Raw genomic sequence first — 10,000 nt, 5'->3', positions numbered from 1 at the left:
CTCTCTCTCTCTCCATCATCCTCTTCTATCCCTCTTTCTTCTTATCTTCTTTCTCTTCATCCTGTTTTTATCTCTTTTCTTCTCTCCTTTCTCTACTTCCTCTTTTTTGTAATGTTTTCTTTCTCATTTTCTTTCTACTCATCTTCTTTTCCTTCCTTCCCCATTTCCTCTTCATCATCTTTCTTCTTCTCCTCCTCATCTTTCCCTTCAGCTTTTTTCCTCTCTTCCTCATTCGCTTTCACCTCCTTTGTTGTCGTTTCCCTTCTCCTTCTTTTCTTCTTCATTTGTTTTTCTTTCCCATATCACAAACTTTCTCCTCCTCTTCTTTCTTCTTCTCCTCTATCTTATCCTCTCTTTCCCTCTCCTCGTTCTTATCTTTAACGGGTTTATCCTCTTCCTCCTTCCTTCCTTCCTTCTCTTGCTTATTCTTCATCTCCTCCATTTATTCCTCTTCTTCTTCTTCTCCTTTGTCCTCCTCCATCTCGCTCCCCTTTCATTCTTCGTTATCAGTTCATCAACACTTCATTTCCTTCATTATACTCCTCCTCCTCTTCCTCCTCCTCCTCCTCCTCCTCCTCCTCTTCATTGTATCTCGACTTCCTTCCTCTCTCTCACTTTCTACACGCCTCATTAGCTCCAACACACACACACACACACACACACACACACACACACACACACACATTCCCTTACATAGCCTATACACATCGCTTTATGGCCTCAATGTGTGTGTGTGTGTGTGTGTGTGTGTGTGTGTGTAAGGATTGGCAGTCGATCAGCCAATGAGAGGGAAGGGAGGTGCGGGTGGGGAGGAGGGGAATATTGGGGAGGGGGAGGTGGTGGTGGGGACTGGGGGAGGGAGGGGGATATGCGGGTAGGGGAAGAAGAGGGGGGGATGCGTTACGGGTTACAGTTTGCTCTTCTGGAGGTAAACATTGCAGCCCTCCCTCCTCCTCTCCTCCTCCTCCTCTATTCCTTTCTTCCTACTCTCTCTCCTTTTGCGCTCTACCTCCCATACGCTACCTACTTCTTCCCTCCTCTTCCTATATTTTATTTAACTTTCTTCTCTTTCCTATTTCTCTGTTTTTCATTCTCTAACCTCTTTCTCCTATCCCTATTCTCTCGATTTCTCTTTTTTCTTCTTTTTCTCTCTCTTCATCATCCTTCTCAGTGATTTTCCTTCCTTCAGTATCCTCCTCATTCATCCCTCTTATTTCAATTCTCTCCTTTCTTCATCTTCCTTCTCTCCTTTCTGTTACTTATTTCTTTCCCTTTATTTTCATCCTCATTCCCTTCGTTTTTCATTTTTCTCTTTCAACATTTTTCCTTCTTTCTCTTCTCTTTAACTTCCTTCCTCTCTTCGCTGCCTTCCTCTATGATTCCCTCCTCTCCTCCAATAACCCTCTCATTTTCCTCACTTTCCTCCCTCTGTCCCCCTCAACTTCTCCCTTCTCCCCTATCCCTCCCTCTCCCTCCTGCCCCTCCCTTGGTAATAGACGAAATAACCACCCCAGCAGACATGACTTCAGCGGGGTCTGGCGCCGTCTACATATAGGAGTCAGGCGTCTATAGTTTGCTGCTGGCGTTTGTCTTTTGTTTTATTGTTTTGTTTTTGTTGCGTAAGATATGCTAGGGACGCGTTTGGTATGGTTGTTGTTGTTGTTGTTGTTCATTCTGTTACTACTACTACTACTACTACTACTACTACTACTACTACTACTACTAAAACAAACACCTATAAGAGAGAGAGAGAGAGAGAGAGAGAGAGAGAGAGAGAGAGAGAGAGAGAGAGAGAGAGAGAGAGAGAGACGATAACACAAGAGTAAGAAAGAAAAGAGACAACAGGAAAAATGAAGAAAAAGAGGAAGGAAAAAAGGAACGAAGGAAAGAAAGTGGAAGGAAAAATAAAATAAAGGCAAGAAATAAAGAAGAGAAGGCTGGTAAAAATACTCAACCTAAAACAAACAAACAAAAAAAAAATAAAACACAGAAAAGACAAGAAAACACCCCCTAGATAACATGTCACATTATACCGAACACACACACACACAACACAACATCTTTTTGGCCCTTCTTTTCCTCCTTACTTACTCCATGCAAAAACCGGAGGCGTCACCCTTAACTCTTTCCCTTCCCTCCCTCTCCCTCTCTCTCCCACCCTCCTTCGCTTAGTACACTTCTCACGAACTCAACCACCCACCCCACCCAACACAACCCACCAAAGCAAGCAACCCAAGCAACTGTCTGATACGCAACCGATACCCAAGCCCCAAACACGGCGAGAGGAGGTCACGGAGAGGGTGCACAGCGGGGTCAAATGGCAGGGGTCAAAGGTATAAACTGGTATGCATGTAGGTACTCACTCTTCTCCCATTTCTGCTTGAGCATCTCGAGTGAGGACATAATCTTGAGCCGGTGAGCCGAGTTCCGCACGCCTAAGTCTTTTATCTTGGCCTCGTCGAAGTATAGGAAGTCCTGCGTAGTGGGGAGAGAGAGAATGGGATGAGAGGTGAGGCGAGGAGGAGAACGTCTGAAGTTGAGGGGAGGAAACAGAGAAAGAGGGATGAGGGGGAAAGAGAGAAAAGGATGAGGGGACAGAAATGGAGGGATTAGAAGTGCAGTAGAGAGGAGGAAGTTAGGGCTAGAGTTGACTGGGGTATGGTAGGGGAAAGAGAGGGATGAGGGGAGAAAGAGAGAAAGGAATGAGGGGAAAGAGAGAATGGGATCAGATGAAGAGAAAGAGAGGCTGGAGTTGGCAGGGATATGGAAGAGGGGAAAAAGAGAGGGAAGGTTGAGACTTGAGAGGTGAAGAGGCTGGCTGGGAGTTCGTAAGGATATGAAAAAAGGGAGAGAGAGAGAGAGAGAGAGAGAGGAGACAAAAAATGAGAGGTAAGGAATTAAAGATATATACAAAGATGGAAAGTGGGAAATGAAGAAAAGGAGAGGGATTTAGGTGAAGATATAAAAGGGAGAGAGAACGAGAGCATATGGGAGAGGAGAAAGAGGAGGGGGATAAAGAGGAGAGAAAGTCAAGCTCATGAAAGGGGAGAAAGATGAGGGAGATAAAGAGGGGAGGGAGGGAGGGAGAGAGGAGGGAGATAAAGAGGAGAGAAAGGGAGCTGGTTACGGTTATGAGAGGAGACATAGGAGAGAAGAAAGTCAGAGTTAAAGATTAGAAAGATGAGGGAGAGGGAGATGAAGAAGAGGAGAGAGAGGTAGTTAGGTAAAGAAGAGGAAGATAAGGAGAAAGATTGCATTGTATTGTGAAGATATGTTAATTTCTTTTCTCTTTAAGACCAAGAAAATAGACATATGGAAATAACAACAACAACAAAAAGAAAACCTGAAAATTAGATGACATTAGATGCTAAAAAAAAAATGGTTATCACACTTAATATTATAGAAAAAAATGTCTTGAAAATAGTGGTAGTAGTAGTAGTAGTAGTAGTAGTAGTAGTAGTAGTAGTGATGCTTATATGGCTCACTAGTGGTTCGGACAAGTGATGGTGATAGTGGTGATAGTGGTGATGATTGAATGGTGATGGCGGTGGTGATGCATGGCTGAGTGGTTCAAGATGGGTGGTAGCCAGGCAATGATGGTGATGATGGGTTTCTGGAGATAGCGAGTCATACGGATGGTGGTGGTGTGTGGTGGTGACAGGTAGATGGTGGTGATAGTGGTGATGGTGGTGGTGTAATGGTGGTTGAGTGGTGGTAAGTGGACCGGGTTCAATAATCTTGCTAAACGGTTTCGAGAATGAAGAAAACCAGTCGAGATAGTCGTCAAGTAATGCTCCCTCCTCCTCCTCCTCCTCCTCCTCCTCCTCCTCCTTTTACCTCCAACTCCTCCTCCTCCTCCTTCTCCTTTTACCTCCAACTCCTCCTTCTCCTAATCCTACTTCTTCTGCAACTCCTCCTCCTCCTCCTCTTACCAATCCTCATATTTCATCTCACTACCTCCACTAATTCTTCCTCTTCTCTTCTTACCTCTCTTGCATCTTCTCCTCCTCCTCCTCCTCTTCTTCCTTCTCCTCTTGATTCTTCTCCTCCAGTTCATCCTCACATTTCATCTAACTGTCCTCTCTTCTTATTTCTTTCTCTCTTTCAAATCATTTTTCCTTTCCTTCTCTCTTTAAACCTCTATCGCTTCCCCTTTCATCTCCCTCTTCTTATTCCCACTCTTCACTTCTTATTTCTTTCTCTCTTTCTTATCATTCTTTCCTTTCCTTCTCACCTTTTTCCTTCTCTCTTTAACCCTCCCATCGCTACCCCTTTCATCTCTACCATTTCTTTTAGCTATCTTACCTTCCTCATATATCTCAACCTCTTCTTCTTCAGACTCTCCCTTCCTCTCTCCTTTTCCTTCTATCTTCACCGCCACACACACGCCCCTATCACCTCAACCACCATCACCACCATCACCAGACCACCAGACTTCTCTTTCTCTCTCTCTCTCTCCTTCTCCCTCTCCCTCGGCGGTGTAAACAAATCAATATTTTTACCCTCCCTTTCGTCGCCCTGGCACGCTACGCTAGCTGGTCTTAAGGGAGAGGAATGTTGGTGGTGGTGGTTGGTAATGATGGTGGTTGCTGGTGGACTGGTTGAGTGGGTATTATGGTGAAGTGGAGGTATGGTATTTTTAAGTGGATGATGATGGTGGTGGTGGTGGTGGTGATAGTTAAGTAGGTAATGGTGGTAATGGTGATGATGGTGGTGACCTATAATGTTTGTGATGTGGAGAGATGTGCTTAATGACTGCTACTACTACTACTACTACTACTACTACTACTACTACTACTACTACTATTGCTATTACTACTACTGCTACTAAAACAACAAAAGTACCACAAACACTACTATTCCAAATGCTACTACTACTACTATTACTACTATTACTACTACTGCTACTACTACTACAATCACGACGACCACCATTACTTTACCACCCCATTACTACCACTACTACCACCACTACCACCATGAATACCAGCACAAGCCACTCCCACGGCCATCCACTCCACACAATTAATGGCGGGGAGCGAAACACTTGTTCGGAATAGTAATAAGCGTTGAAAAGGTGGTGGAACATCTGTGTGGAGGAGGAGGAGGAGGAGGAAGAGGAGGCCAGGGAAAGGTTAGTTGGTCTTACAAGTTCACAGAAGCGATGACCCGTCCACACACACACACACACACACACACACACACACACACACACACACACACACACACAGGGGGATGGCTTGCATAGGAGTGTTGATAGACGTAAATCAACACAAACAGACATATGCAGCTGACCACACCACTTCATATTCTCTCTCTCTCACTCTCTCTCTCTCTCTCTCTCTCTGTATTGCACTTGCGACGGCTTATCCGCGTTCACTAACCCCTTGCAGAGAGAGAGAGAGAGAGAGAGAGAGAGAGAGAGAGAGAGAGAGAGAGAGAGAGAGAGAGAGAGAGAGAGAGAGAGAGATCCACGGTCAGTCAGATTAGGTAAACAGAGAAATTTTGAAATAGTTTTGCACTTTTTTTCGTGTTCTTTTTAGTTTGCCCTTGACTGCTTTCTCGGATGTAAAAAAAGAAAGAAAAAGATAAGAAAAGAAATAGAAAGTCGGTAATTTTTGCTACGGATGACCCCAAAAGTGTTGCTAGTTGACTGTGATTTTTTATATAAGAGTTCTTTGTTCCCAAGTTTCCTCGAAGTGTTTTATCCTTTTTGTGGTTTGGGGTATAGCGGTGTAGATGAGTAAGAGGGATTCTGGGTATTGCCTGGCATGGTCGAGGGCGCAGAAGGCCGATAGTCGAGGGCGCTGAAGGCCGATAGTCGAGGGCGCTGAAGGCCGATAGTCGAGGGCGCTGAAGGCCGAAAGTCGAGGGCGCTGAAGGCCGATAGTCGAGGGCGCTGAAGGCCGATAGTCGAGGGCGCTGAAGGCCGATAGTCGAGGGCACTGAAGGCCGATAGTCGAGGGCGCTGAAGGCCGATAGTCGAGGGCGCTGAAGGCCGATAGTCGAGGGCGCTGAAGGCCGATAGTCGAGGGCGCTGAAGGCCGATAGTCGAGGGCGCTGAAGGCCGATAGTCGAGGGCGCTGAAGGCCGATAGTCGAGGGCGCTGAAGGCCGAAAGTCGAGGGCGCTGAAGGCCGATAGTCGAGGGCGCTGAAGGCCGATAGTCGAGGGCACTGAAGGTCGATAGTCAAGGGCGCTGAAAGCCGAAAGATGTGTAATGTGACCTGAAAGATGTGAAAGATGTGTAATGTGACCTGAAAAATGTGTAATGTGACGCTGAAGGCCGAAAGATGCGTAATGTGACCTTCAGAAACATGTCTCATCGGCCTGTATTCTTGGAAGCTATCGTCACACTACAAGCATTTCCAAAGGTCGCAAAGGAGATTAGCCGGGTTCCCATGAGTATTTTTCTCGTTCAAGGTGCAGAAGACTTGTCACACTATTACTAGGCTCATAAAACTACCCATGGAAATACTCACAACCTCTACGAAAGCCATGTCAAGTGTGAGTGAGTAAGCCCCGAAATGTTGGAGAATATGGATTACCAGGAGGATGTTTGAGGCCGGGGATGTTTTCTTCTTCTCTCTATTTGTATTGTCACCGGAGTTAACTATCTTTGGCCGCTAATCTTTGTGTAGCCTTTGTACTGTTTATCATAGGCCGTTTTCTGGTGGATTCTTTGATTTCTGGGCCAAAGGAGGGATATATTTGTGTGTTTGTGTGTGTGTCTGTGTGTGTGTGTGTGTGTGTGTGTGTGTGTGTGTGTGTGTGTGTGTGTGTGTCTCTCTCTCTCTCTCTCTCTCTCTCTCTCTCTCTCTCCTATTAATCTATCTAACTCCCTATCTACATATCTATCTTTATATCTATCAATCTATCGTCAACCGCGTTCTCAAGAGGGAGAGAAAGACGAAAAAGGAAAGAGAGAGGGATGATGATGACGACCTCGAGAGAAGTGAACGCGTGGGCGGGTCATCGTCATCCTTCGGGAGTAAGCAAACAAGTCCACGGCTTCAAGACCCTGAAGGTAGGTAGGTCATCACACGCCTCAGTCCGCGGTATTCTCAGATGGTCCCGCCGCTCATATCAACTATTCCAAAGGCCCAGACGGAGATTAATCGCTTTCTAATGAGTGTTTGTTCACGTTCATGTTACAGAAGCTTTGTCAGACTACCACCAGGGTGATAAAACAACCTCCATGGAAAATTAATCGCTTTCTAATGAGTGTTTGTTCACGTTCATGTTACAGAAGCTTTGTCAGACTACCACCAGGGTCATAAAACAACCTCCATGGAAAAGGCCTACAACTCCCATGAAAGCCTTGTCGAATGTGTGTGCTGGGGCGCTGAAATATATAAAGTATGTATCCTAAACGTTTACATAGGCCCAAATGGAGATTAACCGCGTTCTAATGAGTGTTTGTTCACGTTCATGGTACAGAAGCTTTGTCAGACTACCACCAGGGTCATAAAACAACCTCCATGGAAAAGGCCCACAACTCCTATGAAAGCCTTGTCGAATGTGTGTGCTGGGGCGCTGAAATACATAAAGTAAGCATTCTCAGACGTTTTCGACTCATATATATACTATTTACATAGGCCCAAAAGGTGATTAATCGCGTTTTCATGAGTGTATCTTCACGTTCATGGTACAGAAGATATGTCACACCGCCGCCACCACCAGGGCCTAAGACTACACCCATGGAAATGCCCGCACACAATTCCGATGAACCTCTTGTCGAATGGGTGTACTTTGGCGACGAACTGTTTGAGACTATGGCCGTAAGTCTCACTCCTACGACCACTCTTACGACCTTGGCGATGACTACTACTACTACTACGACAACGACCCGACACCCTCTTAACCTCGCGTCTCATTCCTCTTAACTCTTAGCTCTCTCTCCCTCTTGACCCTGCGCTGTATATCTCTCTCTCTCTCTCTCTCTCTCTCTCTCTCTCTCTCTCTCTCTCTCTCTCTCTCTCTCTTGATAGGCTACTTTGCCCCTCCCTAAAGCTTCTATTTTTTTTTTATCCTATTCCTCTTCTTATTTCTCCCTTTGTTTCTTTTTTTATTTTGTTCTTGTTCTTGTTATTCTCTCCACTCTTCTTAGTATTTTTTCTTTGTCTAGTTTTCTTGGTTTTCTTTTCTTCGTATTCATTTTCTTCCACCTTCTCCTCCTCCTCTTCCTCCTCCTCCTCCTCCTCCTCCTCTTTCTCCTCCTCCACCACCGCACTCGAGAGGCACATAATCACTTCGGGAAACAGACAGACTTGAAGGACCTATCTGGACACACTGAGCCACTTAGGGTCCGCCACATACACACACACACACACGCACACACTTACCCCCCCCCTCCCTCCCCCACCTCCCCACAAGTTAATTAGGAGAGTGAAGGCAAGGTGTGGGAAGTATTAGCTCGGAGTGAACTGAGGACGAAGTACAGACACACACACAGACAGACAGACAGGCGGACAAATAGACAGGCAGAGAAGAGACGTACAGTGACAAGCAGGCGGATAGGCAGACACACAAAGAGGCAGATAAAAACGACAGAATGATAACAGAGAGACAGGAAGAGGAGATAAAAGTAAGCAAGGAGACAGGGAGAGAGACAGACAGACACAGTGAAGTGGACAGAGGGAGAAAAAAAAAAAAACGGAGAGAAATAAGAGAGAAAAGTATTGTACATTGGAGATAAAACCCTCCTCCTCCTCCTCCTCCTCCTCCTCCTCCTCCTCCTTCTCCTCCTCCTCCTCCTCCTCCTCTTCCTCTTCCTCCTCATTATCATCATCATTAGTGTTGTTATTTGTGCACTGCAATATAAGAGGCCTTTCCCAACGTCCTCAACTTCTCTGACTGAGGTGCCCTTGGTTAATTAGCCAACTACTGGGGAGCATACGTTCGGGGGCGCGGCGCTTCACTCACTCGCTGCCTATGCTCCTAAAGGTTCTCTTAAGCCAAATGGGTTTAATTGTTTTTATCTCTCTTTTTTTTTTGGGGGGGGGGGCTTAATTTCTACTATTTCTGGAGCGTCATTATGTTACTTTAGGACTACCATGTGAAAAATAATACAGTAGCAACACACACACACACACACACACACACACACACACACACACACACACACACACACAGGCAAACACACACACGCATCCACCTCCATACACACAACCTATCCCCCTTTCCCTCCTACACACAAGCCTTGCCACCTTCCCCCTTCCCCCCACACACGCCCTCTTCCTTGCCCCCCCCCCCCTTCCCCCCCCACACACACACAACATGGCTTCCTTTCTTACCTCCACGCCGTCGAACTTCGCGAAACACTCTGCGTACTGCGGCAGGTCGAGGGAGGAGAGCCACGCCTTGCACTCCAGGTGGGGGCGGCGCGGCAGCCACGACATCCTCCGCAGTGACGCCCCTCGACGGAGACTGGACATCAACGACCCTGCAAGAGGAGGAGGAAGAGGTGAGTGAGACGTGGAATGAAAGAGGGTGAGGGTTGTGAAGAGGAAAGTGTAGTAGTGTGTTAGGTTATGTTTGTTGGTTATGTATGTTTTGATGTCAGTCCTTGGCCCTGGAAGATGGAGGAAGAATAGAAGACGAAACGAAGAAAAGAAGGTAAAGGGAAAAAATGTAGAAAAGGGAGAAGAAAAGAAGAAAAAGGAAAATAAAGAAGTGGCAACGAAGAGAAGAAACAGAAGAAGTAAAACGAAGATAAGAAGAAAAGGAGAAAAGAAGTAGAAACGAAGAAAAGAAGAAAAAGGAGAAAAAGAAGTAGAAACGAAAAAAAGAAGAAAAGGAGAAAAAGAAGTAGAAACGAAAAAGAAAAATATGAAAAAGAATTAGAAACGAGGAAGAAGAAGAAACAGGAAAAGAAAATTATACGAAAAATAGAAGAAACGAAGAAAATGAAGAAAAAAAGGAGAACAATGACAAAAAAAGAACAAGAACAATAATCAGAAAAAAAGAAAAAGAGTAGCAGGAAAGAAAAAAGAAACGAA

At 45.5% G+C, this 10,000-nt stretch overlaps 1 protein-coding gene across 4 annotated transcripts in view; it reads right to left on the bottom strand.

Moving 5' to 3' along the window:
• LOC126981280 (breast cancer anti-estrogen resistance protein 3 homolog) overlaps window positions 1-10,000 on the bottom strand; it is a 155,161-nt gene that overhangs the window by 55,079 nt on the left and 90,082 nt on the right. For all 4 annotated transcript variants that reach the window (XM_050832179.1, XM_050832175.1, XM_050832178.1 and 1 more), the window contains 2 exons: window positions 9,296-9,444; window positions 2,364-2,475 (listed from right to left, as the gene is read on the bottom strand). In XM_050832179.1, coding sequence (XP_050688136.1) covers window positions 2,364-2,475; window positions 9,296-9,444 — 261 coding nt within the window. The remainder of the gene's footprint in view (window positions 1-2,363; window positions 2,476-9,295; window positions 9,445-10,000) is intronic.

The sequence above is a fragment of the Eriocheir sinensis genome, chromosome 47, assembly GCF_024679095.1.
Source record: "Eriocheir sinensis breed Jianghai 21 chromosome 47, ASM2467909v1, whole genome shotgun sequence".
Classification (NCBI taxonomy): domain Eukaryota; kingdom Metazoa; phylum Arthropoda; class Malacostraca; order Decapoda; family Varunidae; genus Eriocheir; species Eriocheir sinensis.
The sequence above is the reverse complement of the archived record's forward strand: the minus strand, read 5'-3'. Positions and strand labels throughout refer to the sequence as shown.